General features: G+C 36.6%; 1 protein-coding gene across 4 annotated transcripts in view; it reads right to left on the reverse strand.

Moving 5' to 3' along the window:
• The window catches only part of LOC105488276 (MAM and LDL receptor class A domain containing 1), a 1027522-nt gene that overhangs the window by 374628 nt on the left and 632674 nt on the right, over positions 1 to 20220 (reverse strand). For all 4 annotated transcript variants that reach the window (XM_071070418.1, XM_071070419.1, XM_071070417.1 and 1 more), the window contains 2 exons: positions 9060 to 9305; positions 7280 to 7437 (listed from right to left, as the gene is read on the reverse strand). In XM_071070418.1, coding sequence (XP_070926519.1) covers positions 7280 to 7437; positions 9060 to 9305 — 404 coding nt within the window. The remainder of the gene's footprint in view (positions 1 to 7279; positions 7438 to 9059; positions 9306 to 20220) is intronic.

Genomic DNA, 20220 nt, shown 5'->3' on the forward strand with positions numbered 1-20220 from the left:
AGACAGAAATTTCTGATTTGTATGACTTCAGAGCCACTGAAAAACTTTGAGGGACAGTAACCTCTCTGACTCCTGAGTATTAGAATATTTTAAATTCTAATAGTAGAAGTTGAGTATTGCAGTTAAGAGCATGAATATTGAAGTTAGAATTGTTTTTTAATCTTGATTATTCAGTGTACTGTTTGTATGACCTGGGTCTTAATTTTGTGGTCTGTAAAATTAGAAAACAAAGTATCTTCCTTGCCATCTTATTTTGAAGATTAAATGGATTCATACAGTTGGAAGACATCACATTGATACAGAAAAAAATGAGACCAGGCCTGTTGGCTCACGAATGTAATCTGGCACTTTAGAAGGCCGAGGCGGGAGAATCACGAGGTCAGGAGTTCGAGAGCAGCCTGAGCAACATGGTGAACCCCCTGTCTCTACTAAAAACACAAAAATTAGCCAGGTGTGGTGGCATGCACCTGTATTCCCAGCTACTCAGGAGGCTGAGGTGGGAGAATCGCTTGAACCAGGGAGGAGGTGGAGGTTGCAGTGAGCCGAGATTGCAACACTGCACCCCAGCTGGGGTGACAGAGCTAGACTCTGTGAAAAGAAGAGAAGAGAAGAGAAGAGAAGAAAAGAGAAGGAAAAGAAAGGGAAAGAAAGGGAAGGGAAGGATGGAAGGTTGGAAGGGAGAGAGAGAGAGAGAGGGCAGGAGGGAGAGAAAGGAAGGGAAAGGGAAGAGGAATTAAGTCAATATTTGGACTGCACACAAGAGTAGCAGCGCTAGTGGGAGTAGAAATAGAAACATAATGGCAACAATCATAGTGATAATGTCATTCTTTAGAGCTGACTATATACTTCTCTGTAAAGCAAAAACTCCTGGGCTCCTGGGATAAATTAAACTAAGGTGTTAGCATCCTAATGGACATCTTTTCTTCATGACAGAAGAGATTCCAGTGGAACTAGCTTCGTAGGAGTCCTACCTGGAAATAGTAGAGACACTGAAAGGTAAAGAACATGGGAACAGAAGTTTAAAAGGAAAATCTCACATATTCAAAAATATGCCTGGAATAATTATTGCCATGTTCTCTAAGACGATATAAAGAAATATTTATTTTCTATAACTAGAGTATTGTGATGTGGCAACTAACTAAATTAAACTCTGGGTGTGTTGATATCTTGCGCGGTTATACCTTATTGAAAAGAAAATAAATCTTGGGGCCCTAGAATCACTTAGCTAAAGGGAAAAGTAGAGCTGTGAACTGCTTAGGGCAATTCTATCCAGTCATCCCTCTGCTCACTGAGATACATGCATATCCGATTGCCTTCCTTGGAAAGGCTAATCAGAAACTCAAAGGAATGCAACCATTTGTCTCTTATCTACTTATGACCTGGAAGCCCCCTCCCCACTTCGAGTAGTTCCCCTTTGCTTTGAGTTGTCCCACCTTTCTGGACCAAATCAATGCTCATCTTACATATGTTGATTGATGTCTCTTGTCTACCTAAAAATGTATGAAACCAAGTTGTGCTTGGACCACCTTGGGCACATGTAGTCAGGACCTCTGGAGGCTGTGTCATGGGCACATGTCCTTAACTTTGGTAAAATAAACTTCCTAAATTGACTGAAATCTGTCTCAGATACTCAGTGGTTCATACTTTAAAATGCAAAGATCAACTTTTCTCCAATTATTTGGCCAAGTACATTAGTACAATACAACAAAACTATGCAGATTACACTGCTAAGATACTGAAACAATTCTGAAAAAGCACTAAAAATGTAGTTTAATTGATTTATAGTCCAAAATCCACATGACAGTCTTGGAGAAGTCAAATTCCCTATCCAGATTCTATGTATCTTCTATATTATGTATACCTTTTTTCTGAAATAATGAATAAAATGCAAATAGTATACTCAAAATAGCATAAAATAGTCAGTAGCTTGTCAATATCAAAATAAACCTAATTCTAAAAACCTGTCTAATTACTACTCTAGTAAAGCAGTTATAGGATGAGTATCCCTAACCCTGCAATCCAAAATCTGAAATGCTCTAAAATCCAAAACTTTTAGAGGGTCAACATGATGCTCAAAGCAAAGGTTCACTGGAGCATTTCAAATTTTGGATTTTTGGATAAGGAATATTCAATCTGTGTTGTAAATCTTTTCAGATTAGGGCAGTGATGAGTATGCATGCAGAGGATGTGGTGGAGATGGGTTTGGATGGATGCAGAGAGCTTACCACGCTTACCATGAATTCAGTTGACCCTTGTCTACAACCAAGGCTCATTGCTCCCTAGACTAAGGTTAAAAGTGGACCCAGAACAGCCACAGTATTTTACTTAAAGAAAGCTAGCTTCTCTTTATCTGATATTTTCCACAGCCTCTTGAACAAAATATTTATTTCCCTATTACATATCAAAATCGTTAGATAAAATTTCTAGGAAGACAAGTAGAAGAGCCTTAAGTTAGAATTCAGAAAAACTGAATTCACATCCCGACTTTTTCCTTAAAATATCATGTGAGCTGAGGCAAGAAATATAAACTCTTACTCTTGCTTCCTTCATCTGTAAAATGAATAGCTGAGAGTAAGACCCCACCAACTCTAAAATTATCTGAGCCACTAAGCAAGATAAAGCAGTGAACTAATTTAATTATGGTCTTTCAGCATAACTAGGTTGCTATATCAGGAGGGCTCTCCTGAAACACATTATTTTTCTCCACTTCTGGCTTGAATATATTATATTTTCTATCATGACTGCATAATGGATAGTTCTGAATGCCTTCAATTAAATATATTCAAATTCCCTAAAGCATGCAGTAATCTTGATTAAAATATCAACAGTTTATTACAGATGGAATAGTTCCAAAGGAAGATAATGCTCTTCAGGTAGCAGGTGTTCTTGCATTTTATTCAAAAGGCTGATTGAAAAGACGAAAGGTCTTTTGTTTCTTGTAGAGGCTAGACAGATTTTACCCAAAGAAAACAAATTATCGAAAACAAAGTCCATTTCAAAATTTCCCTCAAATTACTTTTAGTGTATTCATGTATACATATTACTCATCATTAATTAACCCTATCAGGGCCGGGCGCGGTGGCTCACGCTTGTAATCCCAGCACTTTGGGAGGCCGAGGCGGGTGAATCACGAAGTCAGGAGATTGAGACCATCCTAGTTTGCACGGTGAAATTCCGTCTCTACTAAAATTACAAAAAAAAAAAAAATTATCCAGGAGTGGTGGCGGGCGCCTGTAGTCCCAGCTACTCGGGAGGCTGAGGCAGGAGAATGGCACGAACGCGGGAGGCGGAGCTTGCAGTGAGCCGAGATCACGCCGCCACTGCACTCCAGCCTGGGTGACAGAGCGAGACTCTGTCTCAAAAAAAAAAAAAACAAAAAAAAACAAAACAAAACAAAAAAAAAACAACTTTAACACCATCAGGAAACGAGTGACAACAGGTAAAACAGTGGGAGTAAAATTAAATATATTTGCAAAATGAGTTAACTTTCATCTTGTAAAATCCCTTTTCTACTCTTGAGTGCTTGTTTTATTTTTTGTTTTAAATCTTGCCTGGTCTGGAAGGTAATGCATTTAAATTTAATAAGAAATTTAATACTGAATATAAATGAGTTAAAAAGGAAAAATGAGAAATTTTAGCAAAAATAAGGGTGGCATTTTAAAAATGAACTATTACAAAATTCAGAAAAAGATAGGGCCCAGTTATTTTTACTTAGATTAACATCCAGATATCCTCCTTAGAAAGAGATAAACCAAACCAATTATGCAGACTTTCTAAACTTAATTTCAGAATACCTGAGTTCAAGTCATAGTCGATCCACTTACTAGTGACCTTGAGTTTATAACTTAGCCCATCTGAGCCTCTCTTGACTCACTCATAAAATGAAGGAGTGGAGTAACAGAGATTGTGACTGCTTCCCGCAGGCTGAATCTCATCACACAGTGTTTGGCTTGGCTCAAGCAGAGCGTGAGAGCCAGTCATCCTACCTGGTAAACTCTCTGATCTCATACAAAACAACTGTATTTAAAAAATTGTTATTCCTTCCAAAAAGTTAACTACATCCTTTTAAGGGTTATTTTTTTTTCTCATTCGTAACTAAAGCAAACTTCAAGAAGAAGAGAAAATTAACATCAATTTCTCAATTTTTTGGATCCTCTTATTATTCACCCATTGCTTGATTAAAGACACAAAAACTACATTTGTTTCAGTTGCATCTCTCTAATGAAAAGTAACTCTCATGTAACCAAAGGCAAAAAACGCAGAAATAGGTAATAGGTAATATGGTACTGCTTTTTACCAAATGTTCTCAAAAGCAATAGCTTTGCTTTATTGAAGTTTCTCTGAATTTACTTTTTATTACAGGAGTCATTTAAGAATCATATATGGCCATTCTAAGAACCATGATTCATTTTGTTTTTTTTTTTTCTAAAAATATATTCTATGCAATGTGTATAGATCTGGGTAAAAGGGGATCTTCATTTCAATATTAAAGTCAGTGTGGAACACTTGGGGCTTGGGGCTGGGAGTAAACAAATGAGTTCTGGACATAGACATACTTGGATTCACGTTCTCACTCTGTCCCTGACTGGGTATTTAGCTATAGGGTGGTAAAGTTATTTCTGTGACCCCTCTACCCCTTTAGTAAAATAAGGCTCCCATTATTTAACTCAGAGGGGTGTGCTAAGAATTCCATGAAATAACATAAGTAATGGTGTTCTATAAATGACATATTTATGTATGCATTGTTGTAGTTATCTATAATCAGTATTATCCTATATAAATGATGCTACTAGTAAATTATTGTTCAATGGCACATGCTTTTATATCTGATTCCATGTTCGTTTCTGATTTAGATGGCAGACTCTTCTTCAGGCAAGACTTGAATGTCACGCATGTAAGGCACAATGGCCATCCCTTCGCAAGCATTGTCCTAAATAAGGGTTGGCTCCAGCCCAGCCACAACCTCTGGGAGGCCACCACTTTTTTGCTTCATCCAGCAGACCCTTTTCTGAAGATCTGAGAGGGACACTTGGCGCCTACAACTTCAGTGCCTTGCTCTCAAGACTTTACAATCAGTTTGTTGAACTAGAATAATTTCTAATGAACAGCCAGTTAGTAGGAATATTTCTGGAGCTGCAAGACACTCAGAAAAGGAACCACTGTGGGAGGCTAGGCAAATGTGGTCAAGGAAAGTTCTGCAAAAGGCCGAGTTTTCCTGATTGGGTGTGACTCCGTGTGGAGGGAAAAGATAGAAAACACAGAAGTGGGCCTACCTAAGAAAAGAGAGGGAGGGCCAAGCCAGAGGGAGCGCATGTGTATACTAGAACATTTTAAAAGATGAAGAGTAAAGAAAGAAATAATTCGGAGGCAGAATCCTTGCCTTTATTGGGTTTACTATCTAGCTAGGATGCTTTCAAAAGAATGAGCAAGGTAAAATCCAGCGTGATTCCACACAGAGACAGCCAAATAACTACTTTGTAATGCTGGTTGGAAACACATATCTTATTAATCACCAAGATGAAATGATTGCCCTAATATTCATGAATATAAAATCCAACTATATTATGAGAAATTTCTTCACAATCAACATGACTAATTAAATATAGGCATATACTTTTTAAGTGTGTGTGTGTGTGTATAGTAAGAAGATAGGCTTTTTAAAATGCTGTTAAATTTCCCTAAGAATCAATTAGAGGAACCACAGGAATTCTATTCCTTGGTAGGAAGACTAATATCACAAAATGGTTTAATATTACACTTTCTAGAAATATAAAGCTTGTCAGTATAACACAATTGAAATGTAAATACAACTGAGGCAAATAATAAAAGCAAAGCCCACAGAGCAGTACCAAATCTCTTACATGGTGCACACCATAGAATCAAGTATCACCTTCCAAGAGTGCCAGTGAAGTCCTCTTACGAGAACTTTAAGTGCTATATGTTTGTAAGTTTCCATCTTTAAATATAAGAATGATTTGTTGTGGTTCTTGCAACATGTATTTTATTAGGCAGACTTTTCTGCATCATTATCGAAGAGTCTTAAGTTATAAAGTCAATTCTGGTTTCCAATGAAACATAAGACTCTGCAGACATAAACTGTTCAGAGGTAAAAGCTCTTTGGTATTCAGCTCAGGCATTTTCTATCAGTGCCAGGGCACTTAACCAAAGCTCATGTGTGAGGAAAAAAAAAAAAAAAAAAAAAAAAAAAACCAGCAATGGTCTTCACGGCATGCTTTAAAGAAAGCTTTCTAGGAATTCCACCTAGATTCTTCAAATAAATACACACATACCTGTGCACGCACACATATATCTCCTTTCAGCTGCTGTTTTAACTCAGTAAAGAGTAAAGGTGTTTGACCAAGTCTCATTAATATTAATATTCACTATGTTATTTTGTTCCCTGAACACTGTCACTTTGTTATACTAAATTAAAGCTCTGGCAGAAACATCCAATTAATACTCAGGAAGAAAATGCATTACCGTGTCACAGTTAATAAGCAGTTCCGTGTAATCATACCTTGATCATTCTCCTGAGTAGTTCAGCCCTTTGCACAGTGTGCTTCAAACCAGAATGTCTATTATTAGTTCCCTTAATGATTGCTCATATGTGAGGAAAAATGGATAGCCGCTCTTCTTTCAGATACACAAATAATCTATTTTCTTTTATTGGAAAGGACAGGGAAGGAAACAACGAAATAGGAAGAAGAAATGTACATGTCTTAATTATTATTATATAAGGAGTCTCTAGGATTCAGTCATCATCACAGGATATGATGTTGAACTCAAAGCTGGTTCTCATGCCCCAGCTTACCAAACCCCATAGATCATTTCAGCCACAGGACATGGCACCTTTGAAAAACAGGGGGCCTTCTCTAGCCAAGTCAACTCCCTCAGGCCACATGATACCTAGAGAGAGGGGGCCAGGTGTGGTGGCTCATGCATGTAGTCCCAGCACTTCAAGAGGTTGAAGTGGGAGGATTGCTTGAGCCCAGGAATTGAGACAAGCCTGGACAACATAGTGAGACCTGATCTCTACAAAGAATATAAAATTAGCCAGACATGGTGGTGCGTGCCTGTAGTACCTAGCCAGGCATGGTGGTGTGTGCCTGCAGTCCCAGCTATTAGGGAGTCGGAGGCAGGAGGAGTGCTTGAGTCCAGGAGTTGGAGGCTGCAGTGAGCGATGACTGCACCACTGCACTGCAGCCTGGGTGACAGAGCAAGACCCTGTCTCTAAAACAGAACACAATAAGCTCAGAGGCATCATAGGCCATGTTCCTACCTTGATGAGAATCTGAATGGATCCCGTTGCCTTTGCAGATATGAAATACCAGAAGCTCATGGTGCAGGCTGCACTGGATTCCCGCCACATGGTACTCCTGATGTGTGCTTTGTCACCCCGAAGGCCCACTGGAGTGGCCTCCAGATACATGAAGTGCCCTAGGAACAAGGACAGAATTCAGAAAAGACCAAAATAACAATGATGGGATTATTTTTACATTTCCATCATAGTTATGGTCTTTAATTACAATTCATATGATCTGAGCTGCCAAAAGTATTTTCATCTGGAACAGAAAGAAAATGGAATAGCCTTGCCTCTAGCTTGCTGACAGAACAATTTCCAACTGTCTGTGCTTTTAGCACATGCTTCACAGTATGCAGATTAACTGATCTGATGGGATATTTACGCCACTGAATCAACAAGATAGTTACAAAAATTATTTTATTGATTTCCCAACTATCAAGTGATTGTAAAATAATGTAAAGACTACCTATGAAATCTAAAAGAAAAGAGTGATAAAATGTGCTTTTAAAAATTCAGTCATCTGTTGAGTGTGTAAATACTGAGAATTTTAGTAAGTAACATGGGAAGAAAGGTATTGAGTTTTGTTCTTGCTCATTGACATATCCAAAACATTTCATGTATGGAGAGCTGAGTGCTTGAATGAGACTTTGGTCTTGCTCTCCATGGCTTGGTCAGTTTTTTTGTTTGTTTGTTTGTTTTTTCAATAGGCCTATGGAATTTCAGTATTTAGACTTCTTTGCCTATTACGTAGCATCCAGGGATTCAGGGTCCCTTCTTCATTCTGCTACTGTCCTTTATTCCTTCACCAAAGAGGCTGAGACTTAATCTCAGCTACTCACTACAAAAATGAGCCATGCCCAATACCCTTAACATATGTGGTTTTACAGTGAAATTTTCATGCCATCTCTATAGGTTTCAAACTCTTATCCCTTCATATACATCATCTCCAAATCTCTGTGAGGCACACAGATCGAATTTTATTATCTCAAAATGACAGATGAGGAATCTGAGAATCTGAAAAGTTACATGACTTGCTGATGATCATATGAGTGGCAGAATTCAGGGTTATCGATTACAAGTGTATGCCATTTAGGAAAGATGTTTGATGGCAGCATACATTCTCATCTAACTTCAATGACTGAATTAATGATTAATACTGGATTCCGGCTAAAAGCTCTTATGGTTTGAATTGTGTTCCCCCCTTCCCAAAAATATGCCAAAGTTCTAACCCCCAGTTCTTATGAATGTGACCTTATTTGGAAATAGGGTTTTTGCTGATGATTAGGTTACAATGAGGCTATTAGGATGGAGACTTATCCAATATGACTGGGTCCTAATAAAACAGGGAATTTGGACCAAGAATCAGACATGCTCACAGAGAAGACCATGTGAAGACTTAGGGAAAACCACCATCCACAAGCCAAGGAACTACTGAAACTACCAGAATCCAGGAGGGGACATGGAAGAGATAATTCTCCCTCACAACCCTCAGAAGGAACCACCGTTGCCAGTATCTTGATCTTGGACTTCAAGCCTGCAGAATTTGAGACAATAAATGTCTGTTGTCTAAGCCATCCACTCTGTGGCCTTTTCTTACTGCAGTCCTAAGAAAAAACATACACTCACTACATGTTTGATCGTCTTGCAATATCATCGTGGTGGTCTCTCCAGAGCTCCCCAGGTACTGTCGGAAAAGACATTTTGATGTACGTTGCGAATATCATGTGAAAGCAATTACGACAATCTAATCACCTACCATTTTCATTTCCAAGTGTGTGGTCTTTGGGAGGTCTTAAGCTTTGATGAGAACCAACCCCTAAAACCCAATCAAAGTTGTCAGCCAGGGAGTTGTGCCAGCCACACCAGCCTTTTTCAAAAGTGCAGGAGCTACCACACTCATTTTCATCAGTATTATCTCCACAGTCATCTACGAAGTTACAGCTTTGTTCCAGCCTATAGCATTTTCCATTCTGACATTCCCAATAGCCAAGTGGGCAGAAACCTAAAACAAAAAACAAAACAAAACAAGAATGAGCGAACACTCCTAACACATTCGGTGAGGTCAAAAAGCAGTAAGAGTGGATTCATTTTAATCTATAAAGGAACATATTGTTCTCAGGAATTTCAGGTACCTGAACCCCATCTCTCTCTCTCTCCCAGTCTACTCCAGAGCTCTAACTATAGAAGCTTATTCATGACTATGATTATTTACAAATGCTAAAAAAAAAAAAAGCATCACTTTATTGATCTAGGAAAGTATCCCTCCGTCTCCCCAAATGCAGCATTCCTTGTAAACTGTGTTCAAGGATGTAAATTATATCTGAGAGCCAATGTGAAGCCTTCTATTTTTTCATCTGGAAATAAAATCTTTAAGGAACTAAGAGGTCGTGAATTATGTGGCATTTGGAAATACATTCCATTAGCCTCCATTCACTCCAATATTCTTCAGAAACCACGATATGTAAGACACCTCCTTAGAAGCACGACTGCAAATATATAACTAATAACTGACATTACAACAGATTTTTCTCCAAAATGCATATTTATTTGTCTATAATTTGGAATTTTTAGAAGCAATTTTTCTACAACACAATGTCAACCATAGAGATTTGTTCATAAAACATGAGAAAAAGCAATGCCTTTGAAGACCTGAGTTTGACCTCTAGTGCTGATATTTATTCATAATGTGACTTGGATCATACCAATATTTGATAAACTTTAGTTTCCTTATCTCAAAAGAGATAAAAAGAGAAAAATCCTAGAGAAGTTAAGCTAATTTAAGACAGTTATTGTGTGTGTATGTATATGTGTGTGTGTGTGTGTGTGTGTGTATATATATATATATATATATATATCACTGCTGCCTAGAACAGTGCATGGCTCTTAGTACGTGATTACTAAATATTAGTCAAATAAATGAATGAGTGAAATAAAAGTGCTTTGGAATAAGGTTATTTAGAATGTATACTGAAGGTATTATTATTATACTACTCCAATATTACAATAGAATTTAACTGTCATGGGTAACAATATTTCAATAGAAAAAGTTGTTTAGAAATCCAACTTGGGATATCAGCTTCACATTTTTTACTCTGACACTACAGGATCTGACATTTTCTTTCTTCTTGTCTTCCCCTTCTTCCAGGTAGAGGAGCTGATAACATCACTCCTTGTTTTACTGTAATGGTGGTAGCCTCCCCACATGAACCTCTGGAGGCCAGTTACCTGGTGGATGAGGGTTGATGTGGGTCAGAGGTAGGGAATGAAGTTCAGTATTTATTATAAGGTTTTCTGGCATCTGGAAACGGCTGGTGATAAAACCTCATATAGAAGCATGTATCTCATGGATAAGTCTCACATTTTAGACAATAGATGGTCAAGAGGGAAGAGAGTAGAAAATGAAGATGAACGGAATGCCACATTGAACCACTGGAGAGGAAACTGGTGTTATGAAGGCTTCTGGCAATTTTGTGTACTACGCTGTTCCAGAACTGTTTGAGCTTGCCTAATTAGGTGAACTTTCCATTACGAAGCCATTGAAAATAAGTTTCAACCATGGACTCCGTCTCTGACAAAATTTTTTTGGTTAGATTAATTATTAACATTTTATGAAATGAAAACACAACATAGCAAAACTTGTGAGACGCAGCAAAAGCAGTACTAAGAGGGAAGTATACAGTGATAAATACCTATATTTAAAAAAGAAATACCTATTGTGAATAGTGCTGCAATAAACATACGTGTGCATGTGTCTTTATAGCAGCATAATTTATAATCCTTTGGGTATATACCCAGTAATGGGATGGCTGGGTCATATGGTACATCTAGTTCTAGTGACAGATTGGATTAAGAAAATGTGGCACATATACACCATGGAATACTATGCAGCCATCAAAAAGGATGAGTTTGTGTCCTTTGTAGGGACATGGATGCAGCTGGAAACCATCATTCTTAGCAAACTATCACAAGAACAGAAAACCAAACACCGCATGTTCTCACTCATAGGTGGGAACTGAACAATGAGATCACTTGGACTCAGGAAGGGGAATATCACACACCGGGCCTATCATGGGGAGGGGGGAGGGGGGAGGGATTGCATTGGGAGTTATACCTGATGTAAATGACGAGTTGATGGGTGCAGCACACCAACATGGCACAAGTATACATATGTAACAAACCTGCACGTTATGCACATGTACCCTACAACTTAAAGTATAATAATAATAAATTATAAAAAAAAGAAATACCTTAAATAAACATCCTAACTATATTTGCCAGAAAACTAGAAGAAAAAGAACTAAGCCCAAAGTTAGCAGAATAAAAATAATTATAAAGATTAGAACATAAATAAATAATATAAAGAATAAACCATAGAAAATGTCAATAAAATACATAGTTCATTTTTTGAAAAGATAAACAAAACTGACAAACACTTAGCTAGACGAACAAAGAAAAAAGGAGAAGCCTCAGATAAATAAACTTAGAAATTAAAGGAGGAGTTATTACAACTGATGTCATAGAAACATAAAGGATCACTGAGACCACTATGAACAATTATACACCAAAAATCAAATAACTTGGATAAATGGATACATTCCTAGAGATTCCTACAGCCTACTAAGACTGAATCATAAGAAACAGAAAATCTGAACAGACTAATAATGAGTAATGAGATTGAAATGGTAACAACCCTCCCAATAAAGTCCAGAACCAGATGGTTTCAAGGGTGAATTCTATTAAATATTCAGAGAAGAATTACCATTAATTCTTCTCAAACTCTTCCAAAAAATTGAAGAGAAGTGAACATTTCCTAATTCATTTTATTAATCCAGCATTACCTCAATACCAAAGTCATGCAAAAACACTACCAAAGAAGAAAACTACAGCTAATATCCCTAATAAATATGGATGCAAAAATCCTCAACCAAATATTAGCAAACCAAATTCAACAGCACTTTAAGAGGATCATGCATCATTACCATGTAAGATTACACCTGATATGCAAGAATAGTTTAACATCAGGAAATTAATAATGTGATACCCCACATTAACAGAATGAAGAATAAAAATCTTATGATCATTTAAATAGATGCAGAAAAAGCATTTGATGAAATTCAACACCATTTCATAATAAATTCTCTTAAATTATATATAGAAGGAATTTACATCAACATAATAAAGGTCATATATAAAAAGCTCAAACACAACATTATACTCAACAGCGAAAATTTTTCAGTTCTTTCTCCAGCATAAGGAGTAAAGAATTAATGCCCAGTCTTGGCACTTCTATTCAAAATCGTACCAGTAGTACTAGTCTGAGCAATTAGGCAAGAAAAGAAAAAAAGGAAGCATTAAAATATAAAAAGAATAAAATTATATATGCTATATATAATATATACTACATATAATATACACTATATGTACTATATAATATATTATAAAATGATATATAATTAACATACAATATAAAATTAATATATATAACTTATAAAATATATTTAAATGTAAAATACATAATATATAATTATATATGATTATTATATAGTATGATATATAATATATAATTATATAATATATTATATATTATATAATTATTATATAACATATTATATAATAATTATATAATATATTATATAATATGTAGCATTATTTTTATATATTAATATATAATTATGCATTATATATTATATCGTATATATACTATATAGGATATATTATATGTAATTTATATATACTACATATTAGTATATATAGTATATATAAAATATATATGTATAATATATATTATATGCTATATATAATATATATGGTTGCTTACAAATATGTTGTTTGATTTCAAATATTTGGGTGATTTTTCAGATATGTAATTTGATTTTGGTTTTTTTGTTTTTTTTGTTTTTTTTTTGAGACGGAGCCTCGCTCTGCCGCCCAGGCTGGAGTGCAGTGGCCGGATCTCAGCTCACTGCAAGCTCCGCCTCCTGGGTTCACGCCATTCTCCTGCCTCAGCCTCCCGAGTAGCTGGGACTACAGGCGCCCGCCACCTCGCCCGGCTAGTTTTTTGTATTTTTTTTAGTAGAGACGGGGTTTCACCGTGTTAGCCAGGATGGTCTCGATCTCCTGACCTTGTGATCCGCCCGTCTCGGCCTCCCAAAGTGCTGGGATTACAGGCTTGAGCCACCGCGCCCGGCCGAGATATGTAATTTGATACTGATTTCTATTTTAATTTCAACTCCTGGACTCAAGCGATCCTCCTGCCTCCGACTCCCTAATAGCTGGGACTACAGGCACGCACCACCATGCCTGGCTAATTTTATATTCTTTGTAGAGATCAGGTCTCACTATGTTGTCCAGGCTTGTCTCAATTCCTGGGCTCAAGCAATCCTCCCACTTCAACCTCTTGAAGTGCTGGGACTACATGCATGAGCCACCACACCTGGCCCCCTCTCTCTAGGTATCATGTGGCCTGAGGGAGTTGACTTGGCTAGAGAAGGCCCCCTGTTTTTCAAAGGTGCCATGTCCTGTGGCTGAAATGATCTATGGGGTTTGGTAAGCTGGGGCATGAGAACCAGCTTTGAGTTCAACATCATATCCTGTGATGATGACTGAATCCTAGAGACTCCTTATATAATAATAATTAAGACATGTACATTTCTTCTTCCTATTTCGTTGTTTCCTTCCCTATCCTTTCCAATAAAAGAAAAATAAAAGCAAGAAGCTAGAAAAATAAAAGTAAATTTATCACAAAGTAGAGGAGGAAAATAATAGAGATTAGAGGAGATATCTATTAAAGACAAAATGAACAATTGTGAAAAACAGCAGTTCAACCAAAAGCTGTTTTGTTGAACATATCAATAAAACTGATAAAACATCATCTGTACTGATGAATAAATAAAAATAAGACAAAGATTCCCAATATGAAAAATGAAAGACAAGGTATCACTACATGTTGCATAGACTTTAAGAAGATCACAAAGGATTATTATGAGCAAGTTTATAACACTAAACTTGATAACTTTGGTGAAATATATCAATTCCTCCAAAAACAAATTACCAAATCCAACTTGAGGAAAAAAATAAAGGTGAATAGCCCTACAACTATTACATGGATAGAAACCATAATTAACAGTCTTGTCACAAAGAAGACGCTAGGGCAAAATTTAGCTGATGAAGTCTACGACACATATAAAGAAGAAATAATAGTAATCCAACATGTACTCTTCCATAAAACAGAGGAAGAGGGAGCACTCCTACGTGTATTTTATGATGTCAATATTACTCTAATACCAAAAGCAGAAAAAGACATGACAAGAAAACGATAGACCAATATTTCTCATGAACAGAGGCACAAAATTCTGTACTAAATTAGCCAATAAAGTTCTGCACATAAGACAGTATGTCATGATCATGTTCATGTCAGAGTGCAAGGAATTCACTTGAATATCAAGTGATATAAATAACCATAAACAAAATAAAGGGAAAAACACAAGATATTTTTAATAGATTCAGAAAAAGACATAAACAAAAAATATTTGTCTTCTGAAATATCATCTGGCACACATCAGAGCAAGAGGTAGACCACACACTGATTTATCACAGGCCCCGTGTTCTTTCAACTACTCGTGCCTTAAGACTTTGCTGGTGCAGATTAATACTTCTTTCCATGGCCACCAAAAAGATGCTGTCTGAATCCGGAAAATATTTGTTGATACAGTGGTATAGAAGGAGTTTTGACAGCAGATTCATTCAACCAAATCCACTTCTACCAGTGGATTTCATTTCATCATCATCGTCACAAGTGCATGTGATAAATTACAGTGGAGAATTTACTTTCAATAACGCTTTTGGAAATGCAAAACTAATTCCCTTCCTCATTAACTGAATACATATTGTTTAAGCTTTGGTATGGTTCTAGTTCAAGATAGAGAGGTAGCTTCCATACAGTATAAAATCTAATACTGGCCCTCTAGAAATATGAAGTTTAGAGTGCAAAAACTGTATATATTTGAAAAGCTAAATACATAATGTTTCTAATAAAGTAGGGAGAGAAAAATGTCAATTAATCCAATTATGTTTTAAAATCTGTGTGTCCAGCTTACTTTATGACAGAATTCTTGATTCTTAAATTGACAAAAATAGTGAAAATTGTGAACGAAAGGGATTGGGATTTTATTGCTGGCAATTATCAATGGTATTTCGTAGAACTGGGCAAAGCTTTGTGCATAGAGTATTTTAAAATCTACTGAAAGGAAATTATATTTCATTATTTATAAAGCTTAGGGTTAATTTGTTTATAGAATACTGGCAATGCAAACAAAATACTCAGAAATATTAATCTATTAATTCCTGAAATCACCTCATTTTACACCTGATATTTTCCTTTAACATATATGTTCACTGTAACAAATTTGTTCTTAATTCGTTAATGGTTAAGGAACTTGTATCATAAAAATGAAAAAAAAACAATAATTTATGACTGAGACTTATAATTTTCAGTTGTTAGTCATGCTTATAAGAATTTTATGTATCTTATTCAATCTTCACAACAATCTTATGAAGTAGTTCTGCTTAATACTCATTTTACAGATGAAAAAACTAATGAGCAGAGAATAAAGCATCTTCCTCAATACTACACAACTGAGTAGGGAGCAGACCTGAGATCTGAATCTAGGTAGTTTGGTTCCAGAAACCATTCTCAATAACTTTGTGTATTACCAGTTGCTTAAGGACATGAAATATATTTCAGTAAGAAAATGTTAGTTTCTTTAGTAAGAAAATGTATTATTTTTTACTTAATATATAAAGATCACCCATGTGTTATTCCTTTCCTTTTTTAAAAAACACCACAAAATAACAAGCCATCTTTTCATTTTTGAAATGATCTTACTATTTCTCTTCATTTTGCAAAACATAACCAACAAATTATCTAGCAATGGAATTAAGGGCTTGAACATCAGTTTTGAGCCCAACAGTTGTGTATAGTTTTATTTATGCCTCAGCATGATATGTGGTAATAATATGTTATACTTTGGATTGACTATTTTGAATGGAATAGAATCCTGTTCTAAGAATTGTACCACATAGTGTTTCATTTATTTTACCATAATCATTCTCCTTTTACTTAATATAATTTGAAAAATAAAAGAGTCCTCCTTGCTATTCCTGTTCAGTTTTTCCCAATAAATCAACTTATTGCAAACAGTCTTTTCACAAAAGAGGGAGTTCCTTGCTTGGATATTAAGGTGAACTAGAATAATGTATCAGCACTCTGGGAGGTCGAGGTGGTCAGATCAGTTACTGTCAGGAGTTTGAGACCAGCCTGACCAACATGGTGAAACCCCGTCTCTACTAAAATACAAAAATTAGCCGGGTGTGGTGGTGGGCACCTGTAATCTTAGCTACTCGGGAGGCTGAGGCAGGAGAATCACTTGAACCCAGGAGGCAGAGGTTGCAGTGAGCCAAGATCTCACCACTGCACTCCACCTGGGCAACAGGAGCAAGGCTCCCACTCACAAAAAAATTCTATAAAGAATCTCTCAACTCTTTGGCTTTCAAACATTTTTATCCTCTATTGTTTCTTCAAATAGTACACAATATCAAAGAACACCTACCCAGCTGCTGTGAGGGAAGCAATTTGTGATGTCTAGAGACCTCCCCCTCCTCTCTGTCCCATGTTAACAGTATTTTGCCCCTGCACATGTAATTGGTTCTTAAGAGGCTCCTCAGAGAAGCAGGAACTCAGTGCAACACAACTTAACCATCTTATTAACCACAGATTCATAAGCCCAGATTAAATAAAGGTAGAAATCTGAGGAAATGAAATATGAGATAGTTATAATTTGAAGAAGCTGAAGGCAAGGAAAGGAAGAAAGATCTTCTTTAAATGTTTGGTAGAATTTTTTTTTTTTTTTTTTTTTTTGAGACAAAGTCTCGCTCTGCCACCCAGGCTGGAGTACAGTGGTACAATCTCAACTCACTGCAACCTCCACCTCCCTAGTTCAAGTGACTCTCCTGCTTCAGCCTCCCAAGTAGCTGGGACTACAGGTGTGCATCACCATGCCCAGTTAATTTTTGTACTTTTAGTAGAGACAGGGTTTCACCACATTGGCCAGGATGGTCTCGATCTCTTGATCTCATGATCCATCTGCTTTGGCCTCCCAAAGTGCTTGGATTACAGGCGTGGGCCACTGTGCCTTGCCGCCTGGAGATTTTTCATTTTGGGAACTTTTTAATTGTAAATTCAAGTTCCTTCTGGTTTACAGGATTGACTAGTCTGTTTTGTTGTTGTTGTTGTTGTTTTACTTTCATCGTGGTTGAGTTTTGTTAGTGTGTAGCTTTCAAGGAAGGAGTTGGTCTCTCTCCTTATAACAAGGAACCAATAATTCTCACATCTTATAACAATGGTTCTCAACCAGTTATGTATCAAAATAATCAGTGTATCTTTAGAAAAATACAGATAGCAAGGTCATGCCTGAGACCTTCCAACTTAGTAGGAGAGCATAGAGGGTGGCAGTATGGTAAGGATGTGTGTCCTTATCCAGGGCCTTGCAGGTGATTTTGGTATAGCAACAAGATTAACATCTATTACCTTAAAGCCCAATATATTGTTCTATAATTAAATTTTTCTCCCAACTCTCTCTCTCACCACCAGAGAAAAACCCTTTCTCTATAATAAACACAACACTAGATCAAGCTATACCATCTTACATCTGGGTATACATTAGCTGTCTAACTTTGCATTCCTCCATTGTTGCAATGAGTGAATTTCACCTTGGCATGTATTGAGAAACATTATTTTAAAACATGAAATATTAAAATTACCTATTGTACCTACTTGGGGGAATATTGGAAGTATATCAATAGAAAATTTTATCAGATTCTCAACTAATATAAGTTGTGTTTCTACTGACCTGGTTATTGGTTATAGCGATGAGTATTCAACCTCATCACAATTTTTTCTTTTCCCTCTGGTCAATAAGAAGCTTATATTTTCAGTCTATGTCTAGAAAATGTGCAGGGCCATAGCATCCCATGGCCAATTTCACTTTGTGACCATTCCTTCACAATGTGTTATCACTGCACGTGGTAGGGACTAATGTTTGCCCCCTATATCTGTCCTTTGTTTCTGATTTACAATTCTTAGCTGGTTACACGGCTGCCCAGAATGAAATCCATTTTCCAGAAAAATGTAGTATGATCACACTACTAGGTTCTGGCTAATATCATATAACCCTGCGGGTCCTGTGATGATCTCCAGATACTTTTCTTAAAGGACAGCTGGCATGCACCTGTTGGCCAGTTTCTTTGTCTCTTCATCCACCCTGCTACCTGGAAGGAGCATACCACCATTGTGGATCCTGAAGACTGAGGACTGTAAAGGGCTGCCCAGGACACTAAGTTGGTTGAATCTTGATTCTATAAACCTTCAGTATATATACATGTGTATGTATATGTGTGTGTACACATTGGCTAAACTATATGCATGTCATTTACGTGATACTTCAAATCACTTATGAAATAAGATGTGATTCTAAATGAAATCACATAACTGTTTCAAAAATTTGCATAGAACATCAGGAAATAAACTAAGTAGGTTTGTTACAGCTTGCAGAAAGCAGCCTATAGTAATTGTGCTACTGGGCTTTGTACCAACCATCATATTTTTAATGTGAACATTTATCATGTAAACTATTACGTTGAAAATTTTAATTTATCTGAAACAGGCTATAGCATTAATATGAATTAAAATCTGAGCTGTATACTCTAGCAAGATTATACAGTATAATTTCCAGAATATTAAAATGTTCTGTGTATCACAAGAAAATGGATTTCTACATTAGTACTTTATTGTACTGTGTGTGCAGTCTAAATTACTAAGGCATTTAAAAAACAGTAGTGCGTATTTATATATGCAGACTAAGTCATTGAAAACATTTAGAAAGCATCTAGTGTATGCACATATTTAAATGAACTTTCTTTGGAAAGGTAATAAAGATGCCAAAATTAAAGTCCCCTCACAAATAGCTGCTTAAACAATTTCCCAGTGCAAAGAATAATTTATGCTAAGAGAGCAGTAAAGAACTGTATTTCATTTAGTTCTATTGGTTTTGCACTATTCAGGGTGAAAGAGAAACAGACCAGTCATGAATTGTTTTGAATTGATAAATGTGTGTTCTTGTATATCTAGTGCAAATCTAACCAAGAGAAAATTTCATTTTTTCAGTTTGCAAGCTGAAGTCTGAGTTATACCCACGAAACAGTGTGAAAACTGTCAAAGCTTCTTGTTTAATTGACCTTTATAATTTTTTAGAAATAGCAATGTCCAGCCTATGGATTCAAGGGTAATGCAAAGTGAAGAATAGCACACATACAAGTACACATGTGTGAGAAACTTAACAGTGACAAGGCATGTCCTAAGAAGGTTATATAGAAGTGTTTTCCCTTGTGTTTTATGTTGTCATTTTTTTCTTCTTCCATCCCTCCCTCTCTCCCTTCTTCCCTTTCCTCTTCCTTCCTTCCTTTTCTTTCTTTCTTCTTTTATTTTATTTTGTTTTTTGACAGAGTTTTGCTTTTCTCGCCCAGGCTGGAGTGCAGTGGCATGATCTCGGCTCACTGCAACCTCCGCCTTCTGGTTTCAAGCGATTCTCCTGCCTCAGCCTCCAGAGTAGCTGGAATTACAGGCGCCTGCCACCACCACATCTGGCTAATTTTTTTTTTTTGTATTTTTATTAGAGATGGGGTTTCACCATGTTGGCCAGGCTGGTCTCAAACTCCTGACCTTGTGATCTGCCCACCTTGGCCTCCCAAAGTGCTGGGGTTACATGCATGAGCCACTGTGCCTGGCCCCTTTAATTAATTTGTTTATTTTTTGTATTTAGCGTTTGTTGAAATGCAAGGAGGAAACATCCTGGAAAAAAATG

This window comes from Macaca nemestrina, chromosome 9 (genome assembly GCF_043159975.1).
Source record: "Macaca nemestrina isolate mMacNem1 chromosome 9, mMacNem.hap1, whole genome shotgun sequence".
Lineage (NCBI taxonomy): Eukaryota > Metazoa > Chordata > Mammalia > Primates > Cercopithecidae > Macaca > Macaca nemestrina.